The sequence below is a fragment of the Chiloscyllium plagiosum genome, unplaced genomic scaffold (assembly GCF_037043375.1).
Source record: "Chiloscyllium plagiosum isolate Xiang-an unplaced genomic scaffold, Cpla_swu_hap1 HiC_scaffold_9, whole genome shotgun sequence".
NCBI classification, from domain to species: Eukaryota; Metazoa; Chordata; class Chondrichthyes; order Orectolobiformes; family Hemiscylliidae; genus Chiloscyllium; species Chiloscyllium plagiosum.
Genome location: NW_028270147.1, coordinates 40,604,394 through 40,627,143, shown reverse-complemented (window position 1 = coordinate 40,627,143; position 22,750 = coordinate 40,604,394). Strand labels below are relative to the sequence as shown.

Genomic DNA, 22,750 nt, shown 5'->3' with positions numbered 1-22,750 from the left:
TTATATTAATATGCTGCATACCTTTACTTGAGCAGGGATTTGAAATCAGGATTGACCAACTTCATTTGATACCTTGTAATTCAGCATAAACAACAGGATCAAAGATGTTCTGTTCATATTACGTTCAATCATAATTTGCAACAAAAAAAAATTATCAGGCTAGTGCTGGACAATGGCATGTTTTGGGCTGGATTGTGCTTACATGGCCAAGCAAAGCTGCTTAATGCCAACTATGATGCAGTTTTCTCTTTTCCATTGACAATGTAAAGCAAGTGTAAGTCAAGGGGATCCCTCTTTAGCATTCAGCAACAGTAATAGCAACATTGAAGTTTGCACACAATCAAGCAAGTTAATAGCATTAATTTTTATTCTGTGATTAGCATCAATTTAACTCAAAGTATTAAACTACTTTAATTCTTACTGAACTTCAATGAATTGAATGTAAAATCAGATCTTAAGGACAACTAAGTGTGTATAGTAATAATTATGTAGGTAGCAAGCTTAAGATTCTTTTCCTCAGCATTGAAGGTTGCGTGTCGTTGCATTGTGTTTTTAGTACCATTTAATTCAATTTTCTATAATTGAAGTCTGGTAGTGTTTTAACACAATTCTGGATTTAGGCATCACACTGCTTGTGGTGAGACTCTCGAAAGATTGTCAGTTTCAGAAAGCTTAGTTTTAATGTAGTCAGTACTGCAAAATATGGGTTAATATTTACAGCAAAGACTAAAGGTATATCAGATTTTCTACAGCAATGTCTTGTGGTTGCTTGACCATTCTAGAGTGAATGGTTTTGTGATATATGCCCATATCCAAAAGGAGAGCAATGCAGTTGCTTACTCAATATAAGTCACAAAACAAACTTGCTACAAGATTGTTCTTAAATTATAGCTTTAATTAGAGATCTGAATATTAAGACATTTAGCAAAAACCCCTTCATAAATAAGAAAATAGATCTACAATCATCATCATTTTCATCCTGTTGCAAAGAGAAAAACATTTTTGCATAGAAATGTAGTGACAAGAAAGGCTTCTTATTACAAGTGCAAATGATCTAGTTGATACAAGTGTTGTAACTGCAAACTGGCAAAGGAATTTTTACAGTTTAATTGTTCAAGTTTATAACAAATTAGGAAATTATTTTGTTGTATTTGAAAGTACTGAGCCACAATTCAAAATTATATCAATGTTCCCCTATATCTTCGTTCTTTTTCTGAATGCAAGTGATACAAGAACCGATTAAGTATATCTAGACAGAACATGCTACATTCTGCCATTACCAATGCCCTTTTAGACTGGAGACTTTAACATTTTGTAAAGTTTCTGTTGTAGCACATAGCCTTAGCATTAGTTATAACTATAAAAAAAAATTGCAATCAACCTTTCTCAAAGTATACGACCGCATATTATGCCCACCTTGTTCAGTAACATGGGGTTATATTCCTGAAAAGATGTTCCCTTACAATAACTGTTCCTTTCCTCTTAAAAAGGAAAGATGACTTTCTACTTGAAACAGCACTTCCGTTTTTGTGTTATTTCAAGGCAAACTGGTTGCAGGAAAAACTGCAAATTGGCCTCTGATTCATTTGTCAACATTCAATATTTCCAGAGAGGGGGAGGAAAGCAAAGCAAAGGGTGCTTCCAGGAAAAATATAATTTACTGTAAAACTTTCAATTAAATGATCAGAAATCTCAAATTTAAGTTGCTGATATTTAAGAAGAATGAAAAAGCTCTGATTTAGCAGTTACGATAACACTTCATGTACTGGGCATTATTATTTGTATTATACATATTTTCTGATAGTATTCCAATTATTTGGGGATAGTAGAAGTGAAAATGGCAAGGCAATAGATTTCTTGTTGGATATCAGAATATTTGTGACGAAGAACACAGGTATCAATCTTTTTCTATAGCATGATTGCAGTTCTTGACGTAATGAGTAACTGGCAGATGACAATTTCAGCTATCTATTCAGCTAAACCTGATAGATAGTATGCAATAGTAAAAAGTATTTACCAGTCAACTGCAGTATTAAAATTCACAGGGATTTTTCCATAATTATTACAAAAATAAAGAATTCTTCTAAATCTCAAGCAGGCAAAAATACCTGAAATAAAAATTACCATTCTGAACTATTGTGACTAAAAGTTTTTCAAAACCTGAACTCTCAAAATAGTTTCCCAAGCTGTACAACTGAAAGCATTAGAAAAGTTTTTCTTTCATGCGGGCAGTAAGCTTCAGAGTGGTCTCACTTTTGACAATATCATGACAAAAATGTTAAATTTGCTGGTGGATGGAGAGTTGCAAGCAAAACAAAATCCAATAATTCTAATGTTTCCAAGGTACTTACTTTAAAAATGCATTATGATTACTATAGCAGGTTCCATGGTTGAAACGGCACACTTCACATAGTAATTCAAACACAGTATCTGCTCAAATCAAACATCAATAATATGTCATGATCAGCAAAAGCAGTTAAGACTATTTGTTGCTACACGTTGTGTACAGGAAAACTAAAAATACCAGAGACATTGAGGTATTATAAACCAGGATTGTAATAATTAGAATGGAAAGCTAGTTATTCATTAAAAGCTTTCCTGCACTCTGAACAATTGGAAAAAATCAACTGTGTTAATTTGAGCTAAGGTATGCACCACAATCTGGGGCTATATATCTCTTGCAATGTAGTAGTATTGTCGTGACCTATTTTGTGGAACGATTTAATATTCTCAATTTTAAAACCGTAGTTTTCTGTATATTAAATGGCTGTTTGAACCTGGAATAGGTAAAATAGATGGGAAGCAAATCAAACCTAATCTCGTGATTAAATTTAAACAATGAGTTTAGCAATTATTGAATTGTTTCATCTAAACAGGTGTTCTATAATGGACAAAAATGGCAATTTAGTTTTAATTTGGAAATTAATTCAGAAAATGAGTCACAGCAAAATGCTTTGGTTTCTCCCAAATATACTAAAGTTTAAAGCCTAGCAATCAGTACATTGAAATTTATTACCAAAATTATACACTTCCATCTTGCCAAACTGTTTTAATTAGTAATACATAGTGCACAATAATGTACCTTTTGGGAAAAATTCCACTAGGTGCAGGAAATCAATTTGTGAGCTCATCACTATTACTTAGACAGGCAGCTCAAATCTTAGGACTAATCGAAACAAAGGAATACTCCTGCATGAAAATAAGCAAACTCCTGTTCATATTGCATCTGATCAGCAGCTGAATCACAAAGCAATTCCCATTCAAACATATAATAAATGGTTCCTGAAAAATTAAACTGATCCAAATGTATCATTTCTGTAAATTACTGGTATGGTACAAATGGATTTAAAGTTGAATAACCTGTTGCTTCTCCACTTATAGTGGACACATTACTTAGCTGGAACTTCTACACAGATCAGAGTGCTTAGTCCACTTGATGCATTCTATTTCAACAAAAATAATTGCTTTTCCCAAGCATAGGTTGCAAAAGTCAGATATTCACTTCGGGTCGGTACATTTTTATGTATTTTATATATAAGCCTTTTTATAATTTATATGCAGCATCGTGTAGCAAGTTCTTCAAAACTGTAGGTAACTGCAGATGAATTACACAACCCAGCATTACAAAGCAGGCTACAGATTTGTATCCTCCTTGTACCTCTGCACACTCCCTCCATAAGCCTGTATTTAAAAAACGTGCAGACTTGTGCTTCAGTTGCACAGCATATTTGGTATTCAAACATACTGATATTAGGTTTTCCACACTAAATTCCTGCATTGTCGGGTATAGGGTTACAAAACATTGAGTGCACATATGAAATACTAATATCCATATATTGAGCAACACTCATATGGAAATGTCACAATGAAATGGAAAAGTACCAAACAAAGAATAAACTCGTGCCTCGGTTCAAAAGCTGTGATCTACATGGTTCATGCATAACTTAAAATTCCAAACTAAAGCACTATAAGGTCATTTCAAAACTACACTTTGATCAGAAGCAAATGCTTTTCTACAGCCTCAAGATACTCCAAGTGCTTTACAGCCAATGGAATACTTCTGAAGTATAGTTACTGTTGTAAAGTAGGAAATTGAGTAGCCAGTTTGGATATAGCAATTACAGTAACAGAAGACAATACATTATCTGCCTTTTTGTTCCCTAAAATGATTAGTAGAGGGAAAATATATTGGTCAGGACACCAGGAAAATAATACTGCTATTATTGCATGGTGGATGAGCCTGTACAAGATCCAATTAATATCTCAACCAAGAAATGACACTCCCAGCAATGCAAAGTACTCACTACTACACTGAAGTGTCAACATATTTAGTGTACTTAAATATCAAATGAGACTTGAATCCACAATCTTCAGACTCAGACAGAAGTGCTACTGCTGAGCTAATGCTGATATAATCCATGCAATCAGTCGGAATGATTGAAGCTATATTTTCAACTTTGTAACAACTGCTATATTACAAACAACAAGCATATTTAAAACCTGGTATTTATCACTTTGATTTAATTCCTTATCCACGATCAGAATCTTTCAATGAAAGATATGCCTAAATATTTCCATTTAAGCAAGCATTAAATTTGAATGGACTTCGCCCTTATTATTTTGGATAGGTTTTCTTCTCACCCCAGTGAAACATTGCAGTGTAAACAGTCTGAAATTCTTGCAATTAAATGCAAGGGCAAAGAGCTTGCGGTGTCATTACTGGGAACCAATAATCAAATATACAGAAATTCAAAATAATTTACAAAAGCCACATGCCTTTTTGTGCAAAATCTTTTGTGCAATCACAAAGTGAAGCCAAACCATCAGATTCCTGTCATTCTATTCTACACATTATACATTACATTCTGTAGAAATACAGAGTCATGTTAAGAAAGTGGATCTTTTTACCTCAATCGCTGTTATTTGTTGGTGTTCACCCAAATATTCATAAAATCAAATGGCCTTGAACTTAGCTACACACTAACAACTATACAATGCAACTTGCTGTTGCAAATGCATGTGTTTTTAAGTTTGTCGGGATGGAGGAATTTGGATGCCCAGCTTTGCTTCTTGTACATTAGTGACATTGTTGATCAAAATGAAAACCAGAAGGTATTTTAACATGAGATTCCATTTGGTTTCCGACTGGTTTAGTGCTGAAATACCTTTTGTCTCACAATAGAATGCAAAAAAAATCAAGACTTCAGTTGCATTATCTATTGCAAAGTCATACTTTCTGTATTAAATTGTGAAACTGTAGTAGCACACATGATGTAAAAGCTATACTATACATTACGTCTCAACTGTGTCTAATTTCCTGAAAACATACACTACAAGCCAAACTAGCACAAAGCCCACTATTGATCAGGATTCAATGTTTGAGATGAGGGCAAGTAGTGATGGTTAAGGAGAGCCAATAAGTGATTGATTTGGCATCTTGGGCCATTACAACAATTTTTTTTATTTTAAAAAGGTGCTAAACTTCTGTGCAAGTGTATGCCTCTCTTGAATCAAATAGCACATAACTGCTACATGCCAAATGAGGGAAGAATTTACATACTTCGTACCCTCCGAAGATGTAGTGTGTTTTGGGCACATTTCTACATAAAACTTGCTGAACTCAGTTAAAATTCTTTTGATATACAGTATGTAAATATTAATGCAACCATATCCATATGTTGTAAACCTCTTACTAATTATATTTTCATTCATTGTTATTCAGCCAAGTTTAGGGCAGGTATTTTCAGAACAATCTTTTTGGCATCAAATATACACAGCTGAGGGCCAACTGAAATACCTCCACGCTCCAAGTCAAGGCTTGCAAATAAAGGCTTTTGGATAAGAAAACAGTGTCCTTCTTGCTTATTGAGCCATTTCTTAGATGGAACCAAAGTCCTTTCAAGAGCTCAAACAGAACTAAAACTTTTATAATTTTGCAAGTGGCAAAGGATTTATTTTACCCAAAATGTTAGGGTTAGCCAGATTCAAATATCAACAAACAATATATGACAGCAACAAGTACGCCTTACTATGTTCCCTTGTTTGCTTTCTTCCCAAAAGACTGTATTTTTATTATTCAACTTCTTCTCTTGCTGCATATGGTTAACTTTGATTCCATTGATAACTTTATCCAAATCAACATGCTAGTAACTCTCCTTAATTAGTACATATTGCATGTCTATGTACTAATTATGTACCTTTGGAATCAGTCGCCCACAAGCCTTTTATTTGCACATTCTACTTGGGAAATCGATTCATAACTGCATAAGAATTTTAATTTACACCAAAAATTATGGTTTTTGATCAAAATTAGGTCACTTCTTGGGGTCTCCATAAATTACAACACTCAAAATAGTATGGGTTTTCACTTAATGCTGTTTTTGTAACCCAAATCAAGGCCAATATAAAGACTGGGGAAGGATGGTCCCAAGATAAGTGGTTCACCTTTCTAAAATAAAACATCAAGCTATGTGGTACATTATGCCGAAATACAAAATAGTCCTTTTCCCCAGCAAAAGATGTAATTTGCAAAATATATAATTTAGTAATCAAGGCAGATAAAGAATACAATTTCTATCACCAACTTTGTCAAAATGGTAAACTGACTAGAATTACAAGATCTCTTCACTCTAGTATTAGATTTACAAATTTCTCTATTCAAAGACTCTTGTTGACAATCAAATCACAAATCAAGCTTATATGCTATTTTAGAAAACTATTTACAAAGACAATCTTCGATATTACAAATGTTTGAGACATTAAAAATTAAGAACTGTCCAAAAGTCTCTATTCACACTCTCAAGTTGTTCTCGTATGTTTGCAGAGTGATTTTATGAATTGAACTAAAAAATCCTGTGGATATGGTGAATACAAAAAAAAACTCAAAATAATGTAAATAACACATATCAAGCCAAAGTAATGAGTCAAATGCGTTGTTCAGCTTGACCAAGTTTTTTTTTTAAAACAATGAACTGCTGCTTCACCATTACTGTACTGTAATTGGAAAATCAAATTGGATGCTAAATAATCACTGGTAGTCCCAAGATGAGAAAATACACAAAATTTTAACGAAATGAAAGAAAGTGTTATAAATTCATGGGCCTCAACACCAAAATATTCCCCATCAACTAATTTGTTCATTATGTGTCAAAACTGATTAGATCAGAAAATATCTGCAATATAGCTTTGGAAAAACCTGGAATATGTTTAAACAATGAGTCAGGTTAACTGAAGATGATTTGAAGTAAATTTCCCATTAGTTCAGATGAACATCAAATGTACCAATTTATCTTGATACTGACTTATTGTTAATAGATCAGATCCATATCAATAGCGCTACTTTAAATGGAGTGTAAAAGAACCATTACTTTATAATTCACATTCATGGTTAAAACCTAATTAACTGAACATATACAACAGGGCAATCTAGGTTCTACAAAGTGCAGCACTAGATACGTATAAGATACTTCAGCACAGGTACAGAAAGGACAGTAACAGAAAAGGCAAATAAATGTCTGACACAGCCTAGCTGCCAATTACAAGGCAGTAGAAACCGTTGTGGAAAACATTTACTGCAATGCATTTTTGGGAGACAAGAGGAAGAATATATCCAATTCAAACAAAATTGCCGCATTATAATGGAACTGCATTTCACAGGATTCAAAAAGATAAATACACCTTGTGTTGATTTGTAAATTAAATATTCTTCACACTAATTCTGAGGGTTGACCCACCATAAGCTATATTTAATATGGCACCATGCTGCTGACTCCAGTTACAGTAGTCCAGGTTGAAATACAAAATATACAGTAGTAACATCTTTCAAGCTATAGGAAAGAAAGAAAGTGATTAAGTGCTTCTCTTGTATAAAAAACCTTGATGACTTGTCTTTAATGTGAGTAAATTTAGAAAATTTAAACAAATTTAGAAAAAATATATTTTTTGCAGACAAAGGAAAAACTATACTGACAGTCAGCACAGTTTATTACATTCAGGTACCCTAAACATGCAAGCTTTCTTATACTGAAACTCTGTTCCTAACAATCTTATCTCAAGCAGACTTGGGTGCAAACATGAAGTAAATATACTCCCCTTTACTCAAATAACCTTCCTGCAGCACAGATATGATCTTGACAAGAAAAATACAAAGTAAGAATTATTTTATAATTAACGTGCCCGCTAGGTTTTCATTAAAATGATAGCTACCTGTGATACAGCAAACTGCATCAGAATTGTGGAAAGTTTTAAAGAACCTTATTTGATTGACAGAAGAATGGCTAACACATTTGTTCAAATCATTAGTGATCCTACAAATACTGGAAGTTGCAAATGGATATACTGCTTATGTGCTCATACTGATATTAAAAAAGGAGTGTGGATAGACTACTGTCATAAAGGTTCAAATTAACTTGCAGAGGATCCAAAGTCTACTCGAATGAGATAACTTAATACTGGCCTATCATCACATATTAAGCCAAGTAATTTATCAGAACAGACTGATGTCTATGGTACCAGCACCCACCTGCCAAAATAGCTTTGGAATTCGAGTCTCTCATATATACCTTTTCTGACAAAATAAAATAACATTTTTATTATGCAGAAATAGCTGTTATATGAAGCCTCTCCGAACAATGTTAGTACATGCATGCCTTTCAAATGTCACATTTTGACTGAAGATGACATGGATTTGAGGCCATGCATGGAGTCAGTACTACAGATGGATGCTCTTCCATGTCAGAAGCTTCAGGTAGAAAAACAGAATCACTTGGGTCCACTTCATCTCGTTTCAGAACTGTATTTACATGGAAAGATGACTTGGGTTCTGGTATCGCTAACTTAGACAGGTGCCTCTGCATTTCCTGTTCCTCCATTTCTTCACCAGAAACTAAGCTATTCCAATGGCTCAATGATGCACCATCTAAATTTGGTCCATCATCTCCAGTTATATTACTACAATTCAAACTTTCTTGCCCAAGGACAATCATACTTTCATTGGTTTTTAGCTTTAATAGTTTCCTGTTCTTTGCACATGATTCATTTTCATCCTGTGGGCATTCACTTGCTGAACAGTCCATATCAAAATGTTTTAATGATTCAGATTCCAGTGTCTGTGGTTTGAACTTAAATGGTGGAATTTCCAACTCAGAGTACAAGGAATTGCTTGACTCTTTTTGCCACACATCTGTTTCTATCTGCATAGGGTCACATTTACCAAGCTTTAATGAAAAGGGCCCAAAACTGTGACATTCTTTTGTTGAAAGATCAGGAGAAGCCGGAAGGGACCTATATTGTCTTTCAGAGAGTAAAGATTCCTGAAAATCTCCACTGCAGCACTGTTTCACCTGGGATGTTGAAGTGACTGGGTACTTTGCAGCATCAGGTGATGGCAGGTCAAATGCAAGTGATATTACTGATTTACTTGGTGTGTCCACGAATTTGATCTTTCCACCTTTCAGATCCTGCCTAGCATCGAACGGGTTAACCTTGCGTGACGTTCCTTTGCAAGGGGTATAGTAAGGATCTTGGACATTAATCTTCCGACTCCCTTTTCGTGTGAAGAAGTCTGACTGACTACGAGAAAGCCATATATTTCGACGAGGTCGAGGAGATTTGGGAGGAACCTTATCACCTGGAAGTCTAAGGGGGCTGCACCTTTTTATCGCCAGTCCTTTCTCTCCTGCACCTACAAGCAATCACAAAAGAGTTTTAGGACAAAGAGTATTATGATCACAGTTCCAAGATTATTATAAGCAATCAATTTACCAGAAACAAATGTTCTACATAAAACAATTTGGCAGAAAAGCTACCATGTTATTAAGAAATGGATTAGTCCTTCTGTCCATTAATTTTTTGAAGTATGCTAGTTTACACATGAGCACTTCCCAGATAAACATTAAACAAATGCTCAATTCACATTTTCTATTGCACAACATACTGAAAAGTTGAAGGAAAAAAAGAGTATATACACCAAAAGCAAACATTAATACAGTGGCAATATTTGCAATTAAATAAAAAAGTGACAATTTTAATATTTTGGTTTAAAATCTATAAAATGTCTCTTCCTACCAAAATTCAAACATGGCTGTTTTCAGGAACAAATGGACCTGATATTAACAACTCCTATTAAAAGTGAATAAGGATAAAAAAAGGACAGAGTGGGTGGGGTTAACATTACAATGTGGAAACACATGCATTTTTTAAAACTCCTGGCCTGTTGCGCATGTGTTCAATTTTAGGAGATGGGATATTTCAATCAATCATATTTAAAATCAACCCAATTACAGGTCAGATTTAAATTTTAACAGCTGCTAAACCGCGTTTTCCCAGAACTCACCTGCTGCAATTATGAAAAAAGGAGGTATAAGGAGTAAGCAGAAGAATACAGTAGGAACATGTGGAGAAAAACTTCAAAAGATTTACCAGACCTATATTGTAATAATCTATGATTCTCCAACTTGTTTTCAGAAGACAAGTATACCTCAATACAGGCAGAATTTCTATACAAGCCAGCATTATTAAAACCACATCTAGCCCCCGACAGAGGTCAAAAATTAAGAGACAGTCAGCTCAAAATGTGTACATTTTCTATGAGTGGCACTGGAAGAGTCTTGGAAAACCACCAAGTTAGTTCTTACCTCCTCCAGTAGTCGTGCCACCTCATTTACATTACAATGCTACATCTGGCAGCAATAATGCAATGTAATGGGGTACCTGTATTTTTAAATAAAAATATACAGCTCTTTTAGTGCAAATTAGGACAAAGCCATTTAAACTGACCCTTTAGCACATGGCTTTAAACAATCTGGTTTCCTATCCTGGAGGACTTTTCCCCCCAATTATCAGTCCTGTTTAGAAAATAAAACACTAGCTGAAATGAATGTCAAAAGATATTGGTACCTATTCTATTACCTGTTCAAGCCCTTCTTGTTATTGGTCTCTGCAACAGGACCATACAAAGCAACAAAGTTAAGCCCAATCAAGTTTTTTGCCTGCACAAACTGTCAAGTGAAGCTAATTGGATTGTCCAGAATTAGAATCATTTACTCTTCCATTCCCTAGCTCAACATGTATTAAAATCCGTGGATGGTTGGGTTGCTTATCTGTTGAGCATTTAAGGTAAATCTATTGAATCCCAAATCTTTGCACTTAGTGGTAATAAAGCAGACCAAAACATGCCATTGTTTAGTCACTGTGAAAAGACAGAGGCAGATCTTTATTCCAAAAATCACTTAGGAAATAAGCAAGAAAGTTGCAGCTTTCAGCAGGGTTTGACAGCCAACTAGCTGCACTGTGCACATTAATCCTAACATTTTTTAGTTATATATAAGCACATTTTATACTGAAGATCTTTTTAAAAAAAAAAACAGGCACCCAAGAAATATTAACTCATTTTTCTATTGCAAGTATACTCACTGATATAAACATAACTTTGAACTATGGTAATATTGAATAAAGAGATGGCCCAATTGTGACATGTTGATTGTCATAAAAACCTATTTGGTTCACTAATGTCCTTTAGGGAATGAAATCTGCTGTCCTTATTTGATCTGGACTACGTGAGACTCCAAGCCCACAGTGATATGGTTAACTCTTAATTGGGCAAGAAGTGTAGTCCTAGCCAGTGGCACCCACATCCCATGAACAAATCAAAAAAAAAACTTTCTTTCAAACCCTGCTCAATCTCCTCTTAGTGAAGTAAGCTTGATAACTTATTCTACATGTTGCTATTTCTATCATTACCCAGGATTAAACTTACCCCATTATACTTCAGCTCAGTAATATTCAAGTGGAGTTAATATAGTCATGACTCCATTTAATAAAGATATTTTAGGCATTTTTGAGATGGTTAAAATACAATAGATTGAAATAAACAAAATAAATGCTAGAGTATGCAGTACTGATAAGGGACCTTAACAGTACAGTAAATGTGACTTCAGACGACGAAATGTGTGATTTACTGCTGGCTTTTTAGTTCAATTTACACAAATCATGAAGGCTTTGTGCTTGGAAGGTGTTGTTATTAACATTAAAAGCTACAAGTTTAAGAGATCTTAAAGTTAGCTCCTTACGTATTGTTTTCCTCTTTTCCTGCTCTACCCAACATTTAGTATACGGAGGAACCGCAGTTATCTGAAGGACACAGGCGGGAGTATTTTATTTGGTTAATCAAATACCGGATAATCAAATGCCAGATAATAGTTAGTCGTGCATTGGGACCTTGTGATCTTGTTCGGATAATCCGAAATTCGGTTAATCGAATGGCGGATATTTAAGGTTCCTCTGTATTTTAATTATGCTATTACTTTATATCTGAATCCATTAAAAGGGACTGGTTATAGGAGCAACACTGAAACCAAACACTGTTGTAAACACAAGTTCAAAAGCAACCATGGCAGCTGTGGAACTTTAAAAATCAATATATTAGTAAAATTGGAATAAAAAGCTACGTCTTATTAACACTGAACCTGAATCATCTGATCGTTGCAAACACTGTGCTGGTGGGGAAACCTCCAGACACAATAAATCAGGATAGAATTAATAGCACACTTTTTTGTCCATGTGACTCAGGATAGCCAGCATGGATTTCCTAACGGGACAGTTACGTTTCACAAGCTTGTACAGTTTTTGAAGAGATAACAGAGTTAACGACAGACTTCATGATAGCATTTGATACAGTGCTACACAATAGACCTACAAGAAAAAAAAATCAGAGCTCATGGAAAGGGACACTAGTAATGTTGGTACATAACTGGTGAATGATTGTAAACAGATTAATAGTTCATACATACTTTTCAGGCTTGAGGAAAGCTTGTATGGGAGTTTCCAGGGGTCATTATTGGAACTTTTCCTGATTTATACTTATCAAATAGATCTTAGCATACAGAGTACAATCTCAAAGGCTGTGAATGATACAAAATGTTGTTCCATTGTAAATTATGAGGGCGATAGTGGAGAACTCCAAAAGGATATTGGCAAGTTGTTGGAGTTGTTGGCAAATGAAATTCAATGTGAATAAGTGAGAGATGATACATTCTGGTACAAAGAATGTGAGACAATATTAAATAAAGGATACTAGTGGATATGTACAAGTAGGGTAACATGGGCATATCTGTGCACAATTAGAAGTAGCAATACAGATGGGAGGGAGCAGTTAATAAAGCATAAAGTATCTTGGAATACAGAAGCAAAACGGGTTATGTTAAATTCGTGAGGGTTAAAACTCAGCTACAGTGCTATGTACAGTTCTGGTTACACACTTCAGAGGGATCTGAACCCATCAGAAAAGAGGGGAAAGTTTATAGGAATGGTGCTAGGGTCATGAAGATGGATTGAAGGTGTGGTGATCTTTCTTGAAAAGGAGACAACCAAGAGGAGATTTGATAAAAGTTTTGAAAATCACAAGGGTCTGGATAGATAGAAAGAAACTATTCTCACTCATAAAAGGCTCAGGAATAAAACAACATAGTTTGAAATGTTTGAAAAAAAAATGGAAATGCAATGTTAGAAAAAAATCCTTCTTAAAATGAATACTAACTTTGTCACTCTACCACTGTCATCACACCAGAGGATCAATGTTGGTTCAATAAGTGCAAGAGTGTACACCAGAAACAGAACCAAACATTGTAAAAGAAAAGGTACCAATCTGGTGAAGCATGGCATCGCATATCAATGTGAAAAACTGCACAGCTACACCCTGTTGACAAATAGCAGGACAAATCCAACCAAGACAGTTACTGCTTTCACTTTAAACTTGATCATGTGCTAGCAAGTAACACATGTCCAGCAACAACCCACTCTGACACTCAATTGGTATTTCACTAGTCAGCTCCTAACCTCATCGCAAACTTGGTTTTAACATTAACATTTAACAAGAGAACTGAACATCAATTATAATTTGGAGCAATTGTTCTGCAAAATAAGCACTGCCCACATACTGCGCAGTTCATAGTGACCAGTTTCAATGCCGATGCATGCAGAAAGATCTGGGGAATTCTGGAACAATTAAAAATAATCATAACAATTTCCAAAACAAAATTAACTTACAGCTGTCTAAATACAAAACAATATGGTCAATATGGAATTGCATACCTTTCAGGATCCATGTATAGGAACACTGCAAATTCAGAGGTGTTAGCAAACAATCAGGGTAGTTTCCACTTTGAATGCAATCAGGAAACTGAATTTAAACTGTGGTAGAATTGCTGCTTCTTGCTAAGTGTTTTAAGTTTTCACCCAATTCATTTACAATAAACAAATTTAGCATCTTCCACAAACCAGTCAGCATAAAAGGAATGTAATTTGCATTCTTCTGTTGAGTTCAAAATATTCATAATGCAATTAAGCCAGGTAACTTATTACAGTTTGAGTTAAGAATGGATTTAACTCAAAAAAAATTTAAATTCAAGTGTCTAGTCTTCCTCCACTTGTAGGTAACAACTGCACATCATTGAAAATTACTTGAGAATTAAGCTGAATACTTTGAGTTTCATTAATGCATATCAAGCATAAATTGTTATTCATGAAAAAGTATCCTAAACTAGTGTTTCCTAATTTTACTGACAGAGTTGTGTTTAATTTTTACACTTTGACCTCTTGTCCTAGACTTCCCAAATGAAAAAAAAATTCTTCCCATGTACCCACTCTCTCTCATCACCTTGAAAATTTCAATAAAATTATCTCAACCTTCTTACAATCCCATTGTGGGAAATGCAAATGAAGAAATTAAGTGACACTTCACTATTTAACTAACTTCACCAAAAATCATGATGGTTAGGATTACAATGTTAAACAAGAAAACAGCACTTAGCAGTTTCTTAGCAAATAAAATGTAAAAACACTGAAAATATGCAAACTAGTATTTTTAAAAAATTCAAGTTGAAAAGCCATTCAATGTCCACAAAACAAAACTATCAGTCTTTGACCATCAACTTTGCCCATTACTTTAATCTGGAGGCACATTCAGCTTCTGAATCTCCTCAGAATTTCTCGAGAAGCTGAAGAAATGATTTTTGAATAAAGATTGGAAACCACACAGCTCTATTGCACCGAACACAATACCAGCCTATTTCACCCCTTTTGTCCAAGTAATACTGATGCAAACTCTAACCCCATCTCATTTATGGGTGCACTGGATTCATTCAACAGTAGGATCCAATACAATTGGTTTTATGCAGTTAAATATACAGTAAAGCAAAATTAACTTCCATTAATAAAATTGTATTATTTGGCCTCTGATTTTTCTCACTAAAAAGTGTCTATCTGGCCATTAAAAAAAAATTTGCTTACTTTTCTGAAGATTAATTGGCTTGGTTTCTCTACCTTCTTCACTGTTTGCACATTTCTCTTGGTCTTCCTCTTCTAATTGTGGCATTATCTCTTCTATCATTTTCACTATTTCTGGAAAGGATGGACGAAGCTTTGGATCCATCTGAAGAGGAAAACACTGTCCTTATTGAAGTAAACACAGTACTTCACAGTTAATAGGTTTAAATTTTAAATTCAGAAACTTATATATACACAAAACCAAACTGAGAACAACTTTACTATTACAACCTTTTGAATGTCTGTTCCCTCTGGGTTGCATTACAATTTTTCCTGTTTTCTAATGCTGCAAAATTTTAATTTATTAAAAACAGTTACTTATAATTAAATATTTGACTTCTTTAACGATAATGCTATTTATTTCATAAAAGAATATCATTTCATTTTTAAGTTAAAAAGTATTTTTAACACACAAGTGTAATATGGATCAAATACTTAAAAGGTCCCACTGGAATTTCCTAACTATATACTGAGTCATTGCAGTAACATATTGAAACAGTGGTCTCATTTTTCTGCCATTTAATGAAATCATGGCTAACCTATGACTTAAATTCATGTGCTCACCCTTTCCTGTATTTCTTCAGGCCTTTGGCTACTTATCAAGCATACATTGTTATTCATGAATAAAATATCCTAAACTAGTGTTTTCTAATTTTACTCCTAGTTGGGTTTAATTTCTACGCATTGATCTCTTGTCCTAGACTTTCCAACCAAATGAAAAAAAATTCTTCCCATGTACCCACTCTCTCTCATCACCTTGAAAATTTCAATAAAATTATCTCAACCTTCTTACAATCCCAGTGGGGCAAATGCAAATGAAGAAATTAAGTGACACTTCACTATTTAACTAACTTCACCAAAAATAATGATGGTTAGGATTACAATTTTAAACAAGAAAACAACCCTATCAGCTGATTTATGTTAAAACAGAATAACATTAAACAGGGATGTACAATATATTAAGACTGGCACTTCATTACCATTCAATTATTTTCTGTGTGCAGAGGTATTTCTGCAGGGTAAGGCATGTGTAGCATATATATAAAAAGATTAGGAAATAACATATAGACACAAAGAGAAACTGTAAATTCTGCACAATGCGTATGCCATACTTAGTACTTTTATCAAACTTGTTGGATAAAACTGTTGTAACCATTGAGTCAAATGTGTTACATAAATCAAAAGTTATCATGGCTATATGCTATAATTTAATTTGAAATAGGGGACAAAGGTGGGTAGTTATGGCGATCAGGAATAGCAACATCTAGCAAGAAAGGATATGAATAACAAAAGGTTAAAAAAGAGAATATTGGTAACAACAAAGAAAGGATTTGTTTACACCATTAGTGGGCAGCTACAGATCACTTAGCAGCGGAAAACAAATGCAAGTGACATCTTATATATAAAATGAGCTATATCATGAAGATGTGCTTAGAATATAATATTAATTTCTAATTTTATTGATGTTTTCATATTTTGGCCATCTTAAAAGGCAGTTTTTAAACTGAAAAGAAGGTGACAAACTTAAGATGGATTAAACTAATTGTTGAGACACATTCCATTTTCTTGGGACAGAGATAAAATAGCCCCAACAAGTAGATGGATTTCCTGGAAGTGATGATAGCTTCCTTCCTTTCTCATTAATGAAGTATGATCTATTCAGAAGATAATGACCAGACATTTAAATTTAATCACCTGAGCTATGAAGCAATGGCAAAAAGAAGCTTTGAGAGATGTGAATTAGCTCTCCATATTCGTTGGGAAATTCAGTCAGAATGGAGAGGTCATGTGACAAACTTTCAGTATGCGTGCTTGAATTGGGATTTGGGCAGAAAAATCAGCTGCCCCAGTGAGCAGATCTCCTTCAACATTCAAAAGTTGGAATCCTATTTTGCTAAGAAAAAAGTTACATTTATATCCACAGCAGACAGAATTCTTATTGAAAGCCACTGAATGTTTGACAATAGCGAAAAAAGGGAAAATACCAGACAACACTGAAAAGCAATTGCCTTAGTTATACCAAAACATTCAGATACAGTAAAAAGTCATTAATTGTACTCTTTCATCTGCATTTTCAAGTTAAATATCCAATACTCGGTAAAACTGAATTCATTTTTTTCTTGGTTGAGGAGTGTGTGTTTATGCATGTTAGTAGGAACTAGGGTGTATCTGTAGAAAAGCAATAAACGTAATTCCTTACATATTAACTCAAGAATACTTACCTGGCTCAGGGCTGCAAATTGAGCAAAAAGTAAATTGGCAATTCAGCATCCTTCTAAAATTCAAAACCTCTACTACAACGAAACAAGGGGGAAAAGAAGAAAAATAGTCCATCATTTCTCACCTAATCATAGCAGTGACCACACCTAAACAAAACTCAACAGGGTGAAGTAGAAGGGGAAAGGGGAGTATTTATTATGTGCATAAGACATCTTTCTGACCTAATACACAAGCCAAACAAGGGAGACAACATAGTTAGTTCTAGCAATGGGAAATGAACCAGTATACACGTGGGAAGTAAACATGAGAGAAAATCGAGGAACTAATGATTAAAATGGAGCATTGTTGAAGTTAATGGTCCAAAGTTTTATCTGCAACTTCCGCCATAATTTATACAATCTTCCCTTTGTAAATATATTTTCCTAGAGAACGTGGAGAAAGAAGATTGTGAATCAAAGAACTAAGAATCAGTGTTGAAGAAGATTTAAACCAGCTGGATCAATATGCTAATGAAACAGATAATCAGTATTGTGGAAATCTGCATTTCAAACACTTTCACTGAAATGTAATTATTTGCAGATAATTGCTTTGAGTTTCAGACACAGTCACCAATATTCAAGAATCTTCTAAATAGCTGATGCTTTTTAAACACTTTTTAATTCATTCACAGGGATGTGGGCATTGCTGGCCAGGCCAGCATTTATTGCCCATCCCAAATGGGAAGAGTCAACCACATTGCTGTAGGTCTGGAGTCACATGGAGGCAAACCAGGTAAAGATGGCAGATTTCCTTCCCTATTAGAGAACGAGATAGGATTTTCCCAACAATCGACAATGTTTCACAGTCATCATTAGACTCTTAATTCCAGATTTATTTTTATCGAATTCAAAATTCACCTAAAGAAATTCATCAAGTCTATTACAATAGGATTTGAACCTGGTCCCCAAAACATTACCAGGTCTCTGGATTAATTCCTGATGAAGGGCTTTGGCCCGAAATGGCAAATATCCTGCTCCTTGGATGCTGCGCTTTTCCAGCGCCACCCTCTTGACTCCGAATTAACAGTCTAGCGATAATATCCATGGGCTATTACCCTCCCCTTGGGAGGATTTATTTAGGAGAACAGCTGACAGCATTTAAACTGCCTCACAATTCTTAGATTAAACAAACTAGTGTGAGGGGACGTAATTAAATGGTGTCACTTGTTTCCTGATGTAAATGTGTTTCAATGTCCTAAGGATACTTGAAATATATCAAACATCACAACGGAGAAGAAGCAAATCAAACACCTTAACACATACCCCTTGCTGAACTCAATAAACTGAGCAGAGAATACACTGCACGTGATTTCATTGGCTTTTCCCATTCCTTCTGTAGACTAAAAGATAGGCCTTAAAGAAACTTCCGTGGGCCACCACTGCCAAAATAACTTTTTAACCCCAATTTTGTGGCAGGGATAGATAAATAGACCCAAAATTAAAATTTAGTACAGTTCAACCTTTCTGCACTTTTATGTAAAGAGAGGCTGATGCACACATGCAAAATAGAACAGAAAATGAGAGAGTGGGATGGGAAGAGGCAATTAAATGTTCATGTGGAGCATAAACTTGACTGTCTTCCTGGAATACACAACTTCAAAATGTTTTCACAGTTGCAAATGTACAGCAACAAGTTGCAATTATACAGCACACTTAATACGCAAATCAGAAGGAATACAATCTGACATAAATTCACACTCAGCTCAAAAGTGATTAAGGCAATGGGTCCAAACAAACAAAAACACCTCAAAAGAAGGAGTGATATGGAAAAGTCCCAGAAGGCAGATTTGGTCAAGGTGCAGAAGTAACAGAGTTGGTGTCATTGGTGACTTTAACTTCCCTAATATTGATCGGAACCTCCTCAGTTCAAATAGTTTGGATGGAGCAGTTTTTGTCAGGTGCGTCCACGAAGGATTCCTGACGCAATATTTAGGTAGGCCAACTAGAGGGGAGGCCATTTTGGATTTGGCGTTTGGTCAGGTGTCAGATCATTTGGTGGGACAGCATTTCAGTGACAGTGATTACAACTCTCTGACCTTTACGATAGTCAAGAAAAGGAATAGGAGCAGATGGAATGGGAAAGCATTTAATTGGAGGAAGGGAAATTACAATGCTATTAAGCAGGAACTGGGATGCCTAAATTGGGAACAGATATTTTCAGGAAAATGCAAGACAGAAATATGGAGATTGTTTGGGGAGCACCTGCTGATAGTGCTGGACAGGTTTGTCCCACTGAGGCAAGGAAGGCATAGTAAGGTGAAGGAACCTTCGGTGATAAGGGACGTAGAACATTTAGTCAAGAAGAAGAAGGAAGCTTACTTAAAGGTTGAGGAATCGAGGATCAGACAGGGCTCTAGAGGGTTACAAAGGTAACCAAGAAGGAACTGAAGAATGGACTTAGGAGAGCTAGAAGGGCTATGAAAAAGCTTCAGCAGGTAGGAGTAAGGAAAACCCTAGGGTGTTCTACACTTAGGTAAGGAACAAGAGGATGGTCAGAGTGATTATAGTGGGGATCAGGGATAGTGGAACGAGCTTGTGCCTGGAGTCAGAGGCAGTAGGGGAAGTCCTTAATAAATCCTTTGCTTCAGTATTCACTACTGAGAGGGACTTTGTTGTTTGTGAGGACAGTGTGAAACAGGCTGATGTTAAGAAGGACGATGTGAAAATTTTGAAGAACATAGCGAAAGATATGTCCCCAGGCCAGATGGGATATACCCAAGATTACTATAGGAAGCGAGGGAAGAGATTGCTGTGCCTTTAGTGAGGATCGATGCATCCTCACTGTCCATTGAGTAGTGCCAGATGATTGAAGGATGACAAATGTTATTTCGTTGTTCAAGAAAGGGAATAGAGTAATTTGACATCTATGGTACGCAAATTATTAGAGAGGATTCTGAGAAACAGGATTTATGATTACTTGGAAAACCATAGTTTGATTAAAGATAGTTAGCATGACTTTGAGGGGGGCAGGTCATACCTCACAAGGATGTGAGGAAACACACTGATGGAAGGTAGAGCAGTGGATGCGATGTAATGGATCTTAGCAAGGCGTTGACTAAGGTTGCCCTTGGTAGGCCGATTCTGAAAGTAAGGAGGCATGGAATACAGGGAAATTTAGCTATGTGGATACAGATCGACTGGCCCATAGAAGAGGATGATAGTAGATAGAAAGTATTCAGCCTGGAGCTTGGTGACCAATGGCGTTCCGCAGGGATCTGTTCTGGGACACCTGCTCTTTGTGATTTTTACAAATGTCTTGGATGAGGAAGTGGAAAGGGGGGGGTTATTAAGTTTGCCGATGATGACAAGAAGGTTGGTGGAGTGGTAGGTAGTATGAGGGCTGTTATAGGTTGCAAAGGAACATTGACAGGAGGCAAAACTAGGCTGATAAGGTGGCAGATAGAGTTCAACCTTGAAAAGTGTGAACTCATTCACTTTGGAAGGTTGAATTTGAATGCAGAATACAGGGTTAATGGCAGGATTCTTGTCAGTGTACAGGATCAGAGGGATCTTGGGGTCCATGTCCATAGATCTTTCAAAAGGTGCCATCCAAGTGGATAGGGTTGTTAAGAAGGCGCATAGTGTGTTGGCTTTCATTAGCAGGGGATTAAGTTTAAGAGCTGCAAGGTTATGCTGCAACTTTATACAGTCATGGAGAGACAACACTTGGAATACAGTGTTCAGTTCTGGTCATCTCAATATAGGAAGGATGTGGAAGCTTTAGAGAGAGGGTGCAGAGGAGATTGTGTGTGGCCTTTATGTGTGGCTGCATCAGGATGTGCGTGGATCCCCGGTACGCAAACACCTAGTGTCACTACGTACTGAGGTTCTACCTGTCCACGGTGTTGCGAAGGATGGATCTGGCCTCGCTGCCGCGGAATGCTCAGAGTAGTTGGACCGATCCGTATCACCTGTCCTTCGTGGAGAAGTTTATGAAGAAAATAATCTTTGACCACAAGTCCATCAGGAAGTGGTCAACACGTAGTGTCCTCGAGACCCTTCGGGAATAGGAGAGGACGGATCCTATCGAGCGGTTCCCTGAGCAGACTGTCAAAGCCATTTGGCAGAATGCCTCATCGCCAGAACTTTCCAACAAGCACCAAGACATGGCTTGGCTGGTGGTGAGAAGGGCTCTGCCTGTGAGATCCTTTATACACGCCCGGACTCTCAGCCGCACTGCACGCTGCCCTCGAAGCGGCTGCGGGGGGGGAACGAGACTGTCACACACCTCCTTCTGGAATGTGCCTACGCAGAAGTAGTCTGGAGAGGAATGCAGTGGTGTTCGTCGAGGTTCGTCCCGAGCAGCACCGTGACGCGGGACTCCGTGCTCTATGGTCTGTTCCCCGGGACGCACACCGAGACAAACATCAACTGTGCCTGAAGGATCATCAACTCGGTGAAGGACGCTCTCTGGGTGGTCTGAAACCTGTTGATCTTCCAGCTGAAGGAGTTGATCCCGACTGAGTGTTGCAGACTGGCACATTCCAAGGTCCAGGACTACGTGTTGAGGGATGCACTGAAGTTTGGGGCAGCTGCCGCCAAGGCGCGGTGGGGAAAGACCACCGCGTTAACATCTGCCTGCCTAAGAAGAACAGGGGGCCCACGCAGGTCATTTGGGCTCTGCTGACACCTCAGCTAAATATATGGGCGTATGATTGAAAAACGTACAGACTTGTATATAAAAATGATAAATTCTGATCTCTGTATGTAAATGTTTACATATGTATGGCATGACCAACTGTACAGACCATCAAATTATTTTATGAATAAAGTATATTTTTGAAATAAAAAAATAATAATTTTAAGGTGACTGGAGGAAGATGTCAGAGGTTGGTTTTTTACACAGAGAGTGGTATATGCGTAGAATACACCATCAATGGTGGTAGTAGAGTCAGATATATTAGGAACATTTAAGCGACTCTTGGACAGGCAGATGGATGATAGTAAAATGAAGGGTATGTAGGTTAGTTGATATTAGAGCACAACAGCAAGGGCCGAAGGGCCTATGCTGTTTTATGTTCTCAACTCCATATCTTGGGCCTAGATAGTTAAAGGAATGAACACCAATGGTGAGGTCAAAACGTTAAGAGAGTCAGACATGACACCAGCTGCAGAAAAATGAAAGCCACAAAAGGGGATTCAGACACAAGACAAAGATGTTTAAAGTTGAG

At 36.3% G+C, this 22,750-nt stretch overlaps 1 protein-coding gene across 6 annotated transcripts in view; it reads right to left on the bottom strand.

Moving 5' to 3' along the window:
* Positions 1 to 874: 874 nt before the first annotated feature.
* tesk2 (testis associated actin remodelling kinase 2) overlaps positions 875 to 22,750 on the bottom strand; it is a 106,403-nt gene continuing 84,527 nt past the window's right edge. For 4 of the 6 annotated variants that reach the window (XM_087990569.1, XM_087990568.1, XM_087990571.1 and 1 more), the window contains 2 exons: positions 15,286 to 15,442; positions 875 to 9,682 (listed from right to left, as the gene is read on the bottom strand). In XM_087990569.1, the coding sequence (XP_087846695.1) occupies positions 8,652 to 9,682; positions 15,286 to 15,442 (1,188 nt within the window). In that variant the 3' untranslated portion in view covers positions 875 to 8,651. The remainder of the gene's footprint in view (positions 9,683 to 15,285; positions 15,443 to 22,750) is intronic. The other 2 variants (XM_087990570.1, XM_043699101.2) reach the window with 1 other exon arrangement.